General features: G+C 30.0%; 1 protein-coding gene across 1 annotated transcript in view; it reads right to left on the reverse strand.

The window, feature by feature from the left end:
• Positions 1–11,122, reverse strand: part of LOC106683801 (angiopoietin-1 receptor) — a 37,647-nt gene that overhangs the window by 8,438 nt on the left and 18,087 nt on the right. Inside the window, exons 16-21 of the mRNA XM_014425495.2 lie at positions 10,426–10,612; positions 5,969–6,033; positions 5,672–5,891; positions 5,265–5,374; positions 3,779–3,968; positions 1,330–1,460 (exon numbers count right to left, since the gene is read on the reverse strand). Of these exons, the coding sequence (XP_014280981.1) occupies positions 1,330–1,460; positions 3,779–3,968; positions 5,265–5,374; positions 5,672–5,891; positions 5,969–6,033; positions 10,426–10,612 (903 nt within the window). The remainder of the gene's footprint in view (positions 1–1,329; positions 1,461–3,778; positions 3,969–5,264; positions 5,375–5,671; positions 5,892–5,968; positions 6,034–10,425; positions 10,613–11,122) is intronic.

Genomic DNA, 11,122 nt, shown 5'->3' on the forward strand with positions numbered 1-11,122 from the left:
TACTTTTTACATTTTATACCCCTGTTATTTTACACTTATGTTTTTGTTTTTCTTTTGTAACTATGTGTTTGTATCTTTTTTAGCCCTGACAAAGCCCTACAACGTGGGGCGAAACGTTGGCTCAATAAAATAGTATAATTCCACTATTTGAGTTTTTTTGACTGCACCCAGACCATATTCCTTTCATCTTTACACACGGTCATTCAATAATCTTCCAATAAAACATTAACTGTTTATAATTTTTTTTTCTGTATGAAGAATTGAGTTCTAAAGCTAAGATTTCCAAAAGGTTGGCTGCGACAATTTCACCAAGGGGAGGTTCGTCAGCACAAGTAAAAAGTTTGCCAAATAGATGAGATTTTTTTTATTGAATGAGAAGAGCCGAGTATATTCAATGACTACAGTTGTTTCATAAAAGTTTCTTAAAAAGCTGATATAACTATTTTTATAATATAATGAAAAATAATTTTAATAACTTATTTATGTATGACAAACTTATGAATGAATTTTAGGAAATGTTTAATCCATAATCAATTTTTTGAACCATAGAAAGAATTAACAAAGTATTTACCGATAAACCAAAATTTTGTTTACTTCTTTTTTGTTTTATGAATTAGCTATTACTTGATAATGATTTCCAGTATCTTTTGTAATATACAGTTCATCCAAGAATTTATTTTTTTCATGTCCCGGCTATAATGCAGATACCTCTACAACATGGGTGGTTTTATTTCCTTTTTAAAGCATGTTAGATGCTTCTATAAGAGGTGAGGAGGAGGATTACTCAAAGATATTCTCAACTCTTCACTCAATAAGGTCAGTTAGGCAACAGGAATCTTTTTATTTTAGGCTTAGCAGGCCACAGACTTCTGTGGGTTGGGAACCATTGTTCAAAAGTTTCAAGCCATCGGAGTATAAGGAAGTTTTTGAAGCCTAAGTGATAAGATTTTGGAGACTGATAAGATAAAAAAAATAAATAGAAACTTAAAAGAATATTCTTAAAACAGAACATCAATCTATTCTTGAAAATAGTCAAATGGAATTTGTAAGAGACATTGCACGTCTAAAAAAACATATATATTTTTTCTATAAATAAACTAGGATTTATTAAGAAAACAAATTAGATAAAGAAAAGTTGTGAATAAATAAATAATTATTATAATATATTTCATGATGATAATCCGTAGTAGAAATTTGAGGATGATTATGGTACTTAGGTAAAATAAATGTATAGCACATAAATATTTACTTAACACCTTATCCCATAGTAGTTTATATTAAAATTTACTGATTTATTCACTGAAAGGAATAATTGTATGATAAACTTACTGTTACGTAAATATAACATCCTATTATCAAACCGTTACAGTCAGAACAATCAAATGGAAGAGACCAAGTAATATCAACACCAGTTGAAGATATTGATTTAATCACACCATTGACTGGAGCAACTTTGGGAACTAAAAAAAACAACAAAAAATTAGAATTAAAAGATTATAATGAACAAATTAAAATTTGAAATGTTATAAAACAAGAAACTAATGCTGATTTAATTTTTAACAGTTTATACTATTCTATTCTTAACAAAAGCTTTAGTATAATCCTTACAGTGAATCTAGAAAAATTAAAAAAACTTTGTCCAATTCAATAATACATTTACTTATATGTGAAGAGAATTATAACAAGTAATTGTCTAACAAATAATATAATGTTGAAAGTTTTTGGAAATTTTCTTTTGTTTTAAAATAAAAAATTAAGGTATTATTGAAATCTCAAGTCTTCAGTCTGACTTATGAGTGACCAAAATCGATGATAATAACAATACAAGAAAATAAGAATGTTTAATTATTAAAATGTTGATTGAAAAGATTTTGATGGATTTAAACATAAGTCAACGTGCATATACTTGCATTACAAGTAAAAGAGGCTAACTAATTTTTACAAGATCAGTTTATAAAATGACACAGTAAGGTTTCAAAAAATCAAATATTTCACAAGTTATTTATAAAAGATAAGTACTATACCATAAATTTGGCCAAATTTTCAGTTGTGATGCATTTGACTCTGTATTTGTTAATTAGAATTAGGAAGTTTTTCTTTAGTATTTTCTACTACTATAAATTGAGCTAACAGAAAATGATTCATATTCTTCATTATATATGTAATAAAACTGGGTTCTATGTGTCTGTGACCACTCATTGATCACTTTAGCTCAAAAAATTATAATGGCTATGAAGTTTAAATTAATAATGGTGGTACCTCTTATGCTGTAGATGTGGGATAAGGCTGTGTTCAGAAGAATCTGGATTCTATATATGTTCTAAATATGTTGATTTATTAAATAAAGTTTACCAAAAAGAATATATTGAATCACAAAAAAGTAAGTTCTTACAGGGAGTGCCTCTCACTGGCCTTTGTATCATTAGTAGAATCAATGTGATGGTGCATGAATGCAGACAAGGCCATGGACCTGGCTGCAGCAGCAGCCCAACTAACAAACTTCAAGATATAAACATACACATCAACCCACAAAAAACTGATGCCATCACATTCTCATACAAGAATACTCCTAACAGTGCACCGAACCTTAACTGGCAGACTATACAAACCAAGAGACATCTCACATACCTTGGTATGAAACTGGAATCACACCTCTCATTCGCAGCACACATACAAAACAGAATACAGATTGTCAAGGCTACATCATACCTACTCAAACACCTCATCTATACACCATGGCTGTCACTCAGACTCATTTACAAAGTAATACTAGGACCATCACTTCTTCACGGTGAACCTCTACTACATTTCCTATACCCAACAGCCTTGAAATCACTACAACAATACCAAAACAGCACATTACAAAAGATCTGCAGAGGAATATCACCAGAAAGACGTAACATGACGCACATTCATAACGAACTACACCTAGAAAGGTTCCAAAAACCCTATAACTCCTTTCTTCTCATACATCGTCCTCACTCTTTTTTCGACTTCTGACTTTTTTTTTCTAACATTATCTTTTGTCTATAAATATTGCCTGTTTTATTTTCTCTTCTCTGCTTAATCAACATGAAGAGGCCCCTCACCTCCAAATATTTCTAGTATAATTCTAATAGAACGGACACATCAAAACAAGATAAGTATTTCACCATATATCTTCAAGTACCATTGCTAGAAAAAGGTAGTATCAAAATTGAATTATGTAACCATACATAATGCAACCTATTAATTTAATGTTTTTCTGTTTTAGAGGGATCGGAAAAAAAAATGGTAATAAAGCTGAAACAGTACCTTCTCAGGACATTCAGTATATTCTTCCAATTTTATTTTGATATGAAGAGTTTTATCTGTAGGACCTGGCGGCTAGCTACCCGCCAGGCTTGCATTTCCCTTCAACCTACAGGAAAAGTACCCTGTAGGACAAGGTTACCATCCTTAGAGAACTTACGGTTGGCACCCCTAAGTCTCATCCTATCTAATCACCTTCTAATCAACTACCTTAACTAAAATGGGCACTCATTGACAAAGCCTTCTGGTCAAGAGTACATAACATTATCAATTGGAATCGGACCTTACACAACCTCCTCGACAAAACTATTCTTAGGTCTTAGTAGAGCTCCCTACTAATGTTTTTATGAATCGGAAGAAAATCTTAATTTAAGGTAATCAAGATAGTAAGCTAGCAATAGACACTTGTGCACTTAAGAAATTGTAGAGAAAAAATTGGATATAGGTATACTCATAAAAACTATATTTGCTAGACAACTGTTATTACCATCAGTTCTTGTGATGAACTGTAGAGGATTGTGATTGGTTATTTCAGGGCAGGTTTCATACCTCACTGTGATATTATATTGTCTAAATGGATATAATTCTTTCAATTTATATTCGTTGCTATTAGTTACTACTATTTTCTTTTGATCTTTAGAGCAATCTACTCTAGGATCAGCTAGTAATTTGATACACTGAAACAAAAGTAAAGACTTATAATAAATGTATAAATAATTATTTGTGTTTTAATTTCCATAACTTATAATTCTACATTGATTAACTAGCTTGTCTGTAAAAGGAAGATAAAGAGAACATATCACAAAAGGTTCAAGGTAAGGGTAACCTCTTCATTATTTTACTATTACTAGTCCAGTCAAAAATAGTTGCTTAACACAATTCTGAAGTCCTCCAAAAAAAAATTTTATGTGAGAAATCATTAAAAATCGCATTTTTTTTCAGTATTTGGCTTCTAGCTTGCAAAGTAAACTTTTTATGTACAAGGTAATCCAATATTTAAATTAAGATGAGAAGATTACCAACAGTTTAAAAGTTCTTCTGTATTTGTTTCTAGTGGCTACTTCATGTCTTCTGGAAGTGCTAAACATGAATCTGAAGTTGTGCAACAAAATTTTATTGGCAATTATTAGCATTTATTTTTAAGCTTATAACTTACAAAGTAAACTTATATGGTAAGGTAATCCTATATTTAAATAAATATGAAAAAGTTGCCTAGTAAAGAGCACAAGCCTTGATGAAGCCCTCCAACATTGGGCAAAATGGCTCATAATGGATGATAAATGCATAAAGCTTCAAGATTCACTCAGAACTTTAGTTTAGGTAAAAAATGTAGCAAGGAAGTTTTAGAATTAGGATTTTGATATATCTTTTTAATTTATTAAGAATAAAAAAACAAAAGTTTGTCAGCCATTTAATGAATTATATTAAATATTCCTCTAATAAATAGACTATCATAGATTTGCCAAGTCTTCCTTTATTATAATTTATTATTTTTTCAATGAAAGAGGAAGATGGGTGCAGTCAAAAGCACTCCAATAGAAATTAAACCATTTATTATGAGCCAATATTCCGCCCCACTTAGCTGGGCTTTCTGAATGACAGAGCTAAAGAATTCATTTTTTTTATAAAAGTAACAAATTTAACATTAGTTGGTTTTTAATGTACAAATAAGAATGTTAGAAACAGCCAAATAAATAATTTTTTAAAACCAGGAACAAAGATGTGTAAGTTTTATTCTAATTTTTTTTTCCCAAGAGATATAAATTTTCATCTATCTGACTTATTTAACATATGTCCTTCATTTCAGGAAACTTCTTCAAAGACTGATAGCTTCTGAAAAAGTCATTTAAAATATAATATCAGATAAGAAAATTGATATCTCAAAAGAAAAAGAGAAAATCAAACTAACAATAAACCCAGGAAAGTTTAGAAACCTAAAAGAGTATAATATCTAAAAACATTCATATGGTTACCGTGTAACTTAATATAAATTTAGCTTGTTTATCTGATCCCATCTCCCATGTCACATCAGTATCATGTGCTCCAATATTTAAAGTTTTTAAATCATGTACGTAGTCAGAACCTATAAAAGGAAAAGAGAAAAGTTTAATCTCAACACTTGAAAACTAATAAATAAATAATTTGATAACATTTAATTAATCAAAATGAAAGGTGAACACTTCTCAATCCCCTTGTAATATATAGGTTAAATCCTTAACTCTATAATGAAATAGAAAGATTATAAATCCCATCATCAAGAATATGATAAACTGAGGAAGAACTCATGTGGCATTAAGATGAAACTAATGTCCTCCTCCTACCTTGTGCAAATAACAATAATAAAAAACAAACATTGAATGAAGTAGTGGAATTTACTTACATTTTGTAGGAGTCGTAAAAGAAACATAAGAAAATGCCCCATTTTCATCCACCGCGTTTTCATCCACTGGTTTTATTTTTACTCTATATGTAGTATCTGGCAAAAGACTAGTAAATTCAAATTCCCTAGACCATACTTTAAATTTTTTCCAATTAGAGCCATTCGTAATATATAAATCATATTCCTTTATAATGCAATCAGCTGAATCATTTTTTTCTTTCTGAAAATATAAATGAACTCAAAATAAAAGAGAACACTATAAAACTTTGAAGGTAATCCATTAACTGATTATCTTACTTGCCAAGAAATTTTAGCCCCTGAAGCCCATAATTCTAGTAAATTTATTGCATATTTTATATAACCTACATAGAAAAACTTTGTTAATACTATGTTTGATTTAATAATTTGCTTTATAATGATAAAAAAATTATTTATTTATCAAGAAGAAGAAATTAAATGATACATCTTATTTCAAGAAAAATATGTTTTTTATAATGATTATTGAAATAATGTTAGTGAATATAACTGAGTATGAATATACTCAATGAAAGCAGAAAGTAAATTTTTTTGTTAAAATCCCATTATGCCTAATGGGTTTTGACATTTAATATTAAATGGCTTTGAAATATAATTTTATTCATGAAAAACAATTACATGAAAAGAACTATAAAACCTTTGTTTTCATTATGAGACATAAGCTTCTAAACTTTTGAGGCTATACTACCTTATGAGAATAACACGATGTTATGCATAAAAAACTATGACCAATTTTGTAAACTAATACTATAAGTTAAGCCTACAATAGAGAGGCACAGTCCTCAAGGATTTTTCTGTTGCAGAAGGTTGTTCACTGAAAAGGTATGTCAAGTGCTAATTAACAAATGAAGATGTACATACTGTATATATTAAAACAAGATTATTAACTTGAATGAATGAAGTTTATTAATCCAATTTTGTATTAAATTTATATATACATACTATTTTTACAATTTTATATATTTGTATAAACATATTAAAAAAAAAATGCAATTTTCATAAAATTTCTGAGAGCAGAAGAACCAAAGTAAACAATTCACAGAAAATTACCCATTTCAATCAAAACTCATTCTAAGATGGTAGAAAAGGAAGGATTTAAACAAGAGAATTGATGGTGTATGACACATGGAGGAAGGGATAGAGTCCAGAGTGAGGCAGCTTGACTTTAGGTTAGATTGATGGAAGGGAGGGTAGAAGTCAGATGGAAGGGACCTAGGGGTAAGTACAGAATTAAACGGAGGATTTAAAATGCCGGGATGATGTAAGAGGAATGTTAAGTTCTATTCACATGGCATAAGAAGGAGCTAAGAAATAGCTACAATAGCAGGAAGGATAGAGTCACTTCAACTCGGCATAATACAATATGATGATGGTGTTGTATCTTTAGGTTTTAATTATTAAAACCATGATCTTCTTTCATAGGTTAAGTTAGAAAATAATTAATAGGAGTATCAATTTATTGTTATTCAGAGACAATATCAATAGCATTAGGCTTTCACAAGAGACTTTTTTATCCTCTAATCTCGTGAACCTTCCATTATTTCTCTATGCTCTACTCCTTTTTTGAACAGCTTCCATATTGTTCTGAATTTGGGTAATTTAATAAATTTTCCATTGCATTTTAATATTTTAAAAGAAGGTAAACAGAGTATATATATATGTATATATAGTTGACCGTAAAGATTTAAATATAGGAAGATGGTCAGGATTGCAGTCAAAAAAAGAACAAATAGTTTAAAACTATTTTAATCTCCGACGTTTCACCCCACTTTGCAGGGCTTCATCAGGGCTAAAAAGATACAAAAAAAAAAAAGAAAACTGAGAATATTACTACAATAAGATAATTTAAGTTAGGATAAATATTATGTAAAAATAAAGTGATAAGAAATTACATATAAATAAAAGGAAGGAAGACATAAAATAGTATCAGTATAAAATATACTTGAATAAACAATGATAAGAATAAAAACTAAGTAACAATGGCAAGATTAAAAATTTAAAAAAAAAAAAAAAGAAAGTAGAGATTAAATAAACGTCTTGAAAGAATAAATATAAATAAAAATAATAATAATGATATTAAATGAGTAAAGAACAAAACAAGACCACCTGCCTGTTCAAAGCGAACGGTTGAACAGAAGGCAACAATGAAGTGGAAGCATGGAGGAGTGGGGGGGAGGTGGCCAGGTGTTTAACGGCTATATTTCTATTTCAAATACATCGTGTATACAGGAAGTAGTCATAAAGATATGACGAAAAATGAAAAATATTAAGAGAAAGATACAGAAATATGATAATAATAATAATTTTCTAATTAAGGAATAACTAAGTAAAATTAGAATGATACATATCGTTACTAATAATACGAGTATATACTGAAGAAAATATAGTTAGGGTAGTTAATACAATATAGCATGTTCTGAAAGTTTGGAAGCGGCTGAATTGTGGGAAGTTATAGATAATTTATGTTGAGAGATACGTGATCTGAGGTGGTTCTTAGTTTCACCAATATATGAAGAATTATAGTTGGGGGAGGAACAAGGAAACCGGTAAACAATGTTAGAGCGGTATTGGAGAGGAATAGGATCCTTAGTATTAGTAAAAAAGTAAGATAGTTTATTTTGAGACTTGAGTCCAAGACGTAGTGAAGGAATGGTTGATTTTAAGAATTTTTGTATGTTGTCAGTGAGAGAGGGGACTTATGGAAGGGATCTATAAATAGAGAGAGTGGATGGTGGATGTAGAGAGTTTGGAGAAGGAGGAGTAGGCGTTGAATGGTTGATGTAAGAGTTTAAAAGTTTGTTTATGATGTGAAGGGGAAAATCATTTGAAAGAAAGATAGTCTTAATACGGTGAATGTTTGTGTTGTGGTATTGGGGATCGGATAAAGAAAGGCAATGGTGTATGAGATTTTTGGCAATATTGATTTTTTGATGGTGGGGGTGCTGGGAAAAAATAGTTTAGTAGCCTACTGGAGTAAGTGGGTTTATTATACCAGTCAGTGGACAAGGAGCCATCATTATTCTTTATAATAAGCAGGTCAAGAAAGGGGAGGGAAGAGTTAGTTTCGGTTTCAACGGTGAAATGAAGGCGAGGGTGGTAAGAGTTAAAAGAAGAAAGGATATGAGGGATTTTATCAAGGTTTAGAATGAGAAAAAGGTCGTCTACATATTTTTTGATAAATAAAATGTTGTTATGGAAAAAAGGGATGACGAAATCAAGGAGGTTATTAAGCACAATTTTAGAGAGATCGGGGGCGAGAGAGTTGTATGTACATCTCCTGTACTTTTTTAACTGTATATTATACGTATTTTTAAAAAATTTTTACTCTTGCCATTGTTACTTAGTTTTTATTCTTATCATTGTTTATTCAAGTTTATTTTATACTGATACTATTTTATGTCTTCCTTCCTTTTATTTATATGTAATTTCTTATCACTTTATTTTTACATAATATTTATCCTAGCTTAAATTACCTTATTGTATCTTATTGTTGTAATATTCTCAGTTTTCTTTTTTTTTTGTATCTTTTTAGCCCTGATGAAGCCCTGCAAAGTGGGGCGAAACGTCGGACATTAAAATAGTTTTAAACTTTTGTTCTTTTTTTGACTGCAACCCTGACCATCTTCCTATATTTAAACTGAGTATAATTTCTTATATTGTGATTTCTATGGATCTAATTACTTGTTTTTTATTTATCTTTAAAAGCAATCTTATTTCTCTGCAATAGATGTATTAAAAGTTTAGATTGCACATGAAGGAAAAATGCTCTTATATCTCAAAAATAATAAAGGTTGTCTAATTACTCATGATTGGATTGCTGAGGGCATAATAAACACAGTTTACAGATAATTCTATTTCTATTCATCTTTGTTTGTCACTCAAGAAGTAATCAGTACCAACAACAGGTTACAAAAATGTACCAATTGTAGAAAATTGGTATTATTAATCATTTGTAAATAGCATTGTAAATAAGACAGTAGATGGCGATACTGCTTCTCTGGCATGGTTGAGCCAATCCTGTTTGCTTCAGTCGGTTTGCGGTGTCTATTCAGAATACACTCTTTATCTGTTTCTTCATAAAACCCTCCCTAAATTCCACAACACTAAGGATTCTTTGTATCAATAATTGATAAAAATAATCTTAATTTTGTAGTAACTCAAGAACTTTGAAGTTAATACAAGCCCTAGGTAAGTGTGAGGTAGTTAACATATATAAGATACAACTTATTAGTCATAAAAAACAGAGGATAAGTGGACTAACGTTCTTCCCAACCTTCTCTGGAATATAGAAGTATATAATAAGGAGTATAACTTATGAGTATCAAGGGCGTATCCAGGATCAAAACTAGGGGGCAAGCAAGCCATGGTTGTTTAGGTTGTGACATTGCAGCACGGAAAAGGCGAATGAAACTAAAATTTTAAGAACATTATAAATAATTATAGCAGTTCTTTATTAGTTATTACAATTATTTGCTTGAAAAAAATTAATTTTTATTAAATTAATATTTTTTTTTACTTCTAGAGAGGCAGCTGCCCCTCGTTAGGTATGTCCATGCTGAATTTAATGGTACATTAGCTGTTTAATATTAGAAATATTCTATGGTAATGCAGCATTATATAAATTAACCACTGATATTACCTTTATAATTATATTTGTTTTCTGAAAGCTGAAAAAATGGGTCTGAGTCATTCCTAATACTCATTTTTTAAAAGATTACCTTGACAAAGTGTTTGGAAGGAAGTAAATGGTACTTGGTACTCGAAATATTTTTTAGCTTTGTTCAATAGAAGTAATCTTATATTGTAACAGTCATCCGCATTTAGATTTCTCTGCACAGCAACTATTCTATCAACACTAGAAATTGCTTCTGGTTCACTAGATTTCCATGTTTTATGATCACATTGCTTAAAAAAAGAAATATTAATTTCATAATTAATTTATTTCCTTCAAAGTAAGCTTTTTAATTAACAAGTAATTTTATGGCTTCAATGTAAATAGTAGAAATATCTGGTTAAATTACATGAAATGTCAGTTTCATGAATAGATTAATTAAATTCAATCAGGATAATAAGAGTAGTCATCCAGTAATAAATGATCACAAATTGCCATTACAGATTAACCCTGAATAACTTCCCTGATAAAAAATTTAAAATGTTTCATACACACTGTGTTCATAGGGCACATATTTAAGTTGACAGGATTTAATAACTTTTTTCATGTTGGAAGAATTATTTAAAACTCAAAGGAGCACATTATACCGTAGTACTGTCCTGTTTCTCTCAGATATTGGTAAGGATGTAATAATATTTCTTTCATCTCTCTGAAAAGTACTTGGGTAGGAGGGAGGGAGGGAGGGAGAGAGGGAGAGGGGGAGAGAGAGAGAGAGAGAGAGAGAGAGAGAGAGAGAGAGAGAG

The sequence above is a fragment of the Halyomorpha halys genome, unplaced genomic scaffold (assembly GCF_000696795.3).
Source record: "Halyomorpha halys isolate HHAL.00 unplaced genomic scaffold, Hhal_1.1 Scaffold518.1, whole genome shotgun sequence".
In the NCBI taxonomy this organism is placed as follows: Eukaryota; Metazoa; Arthropoda; class Insecta; order Hemiptera; family Pentatomidae; genus Halyomorpha; species Halyomorpha halys.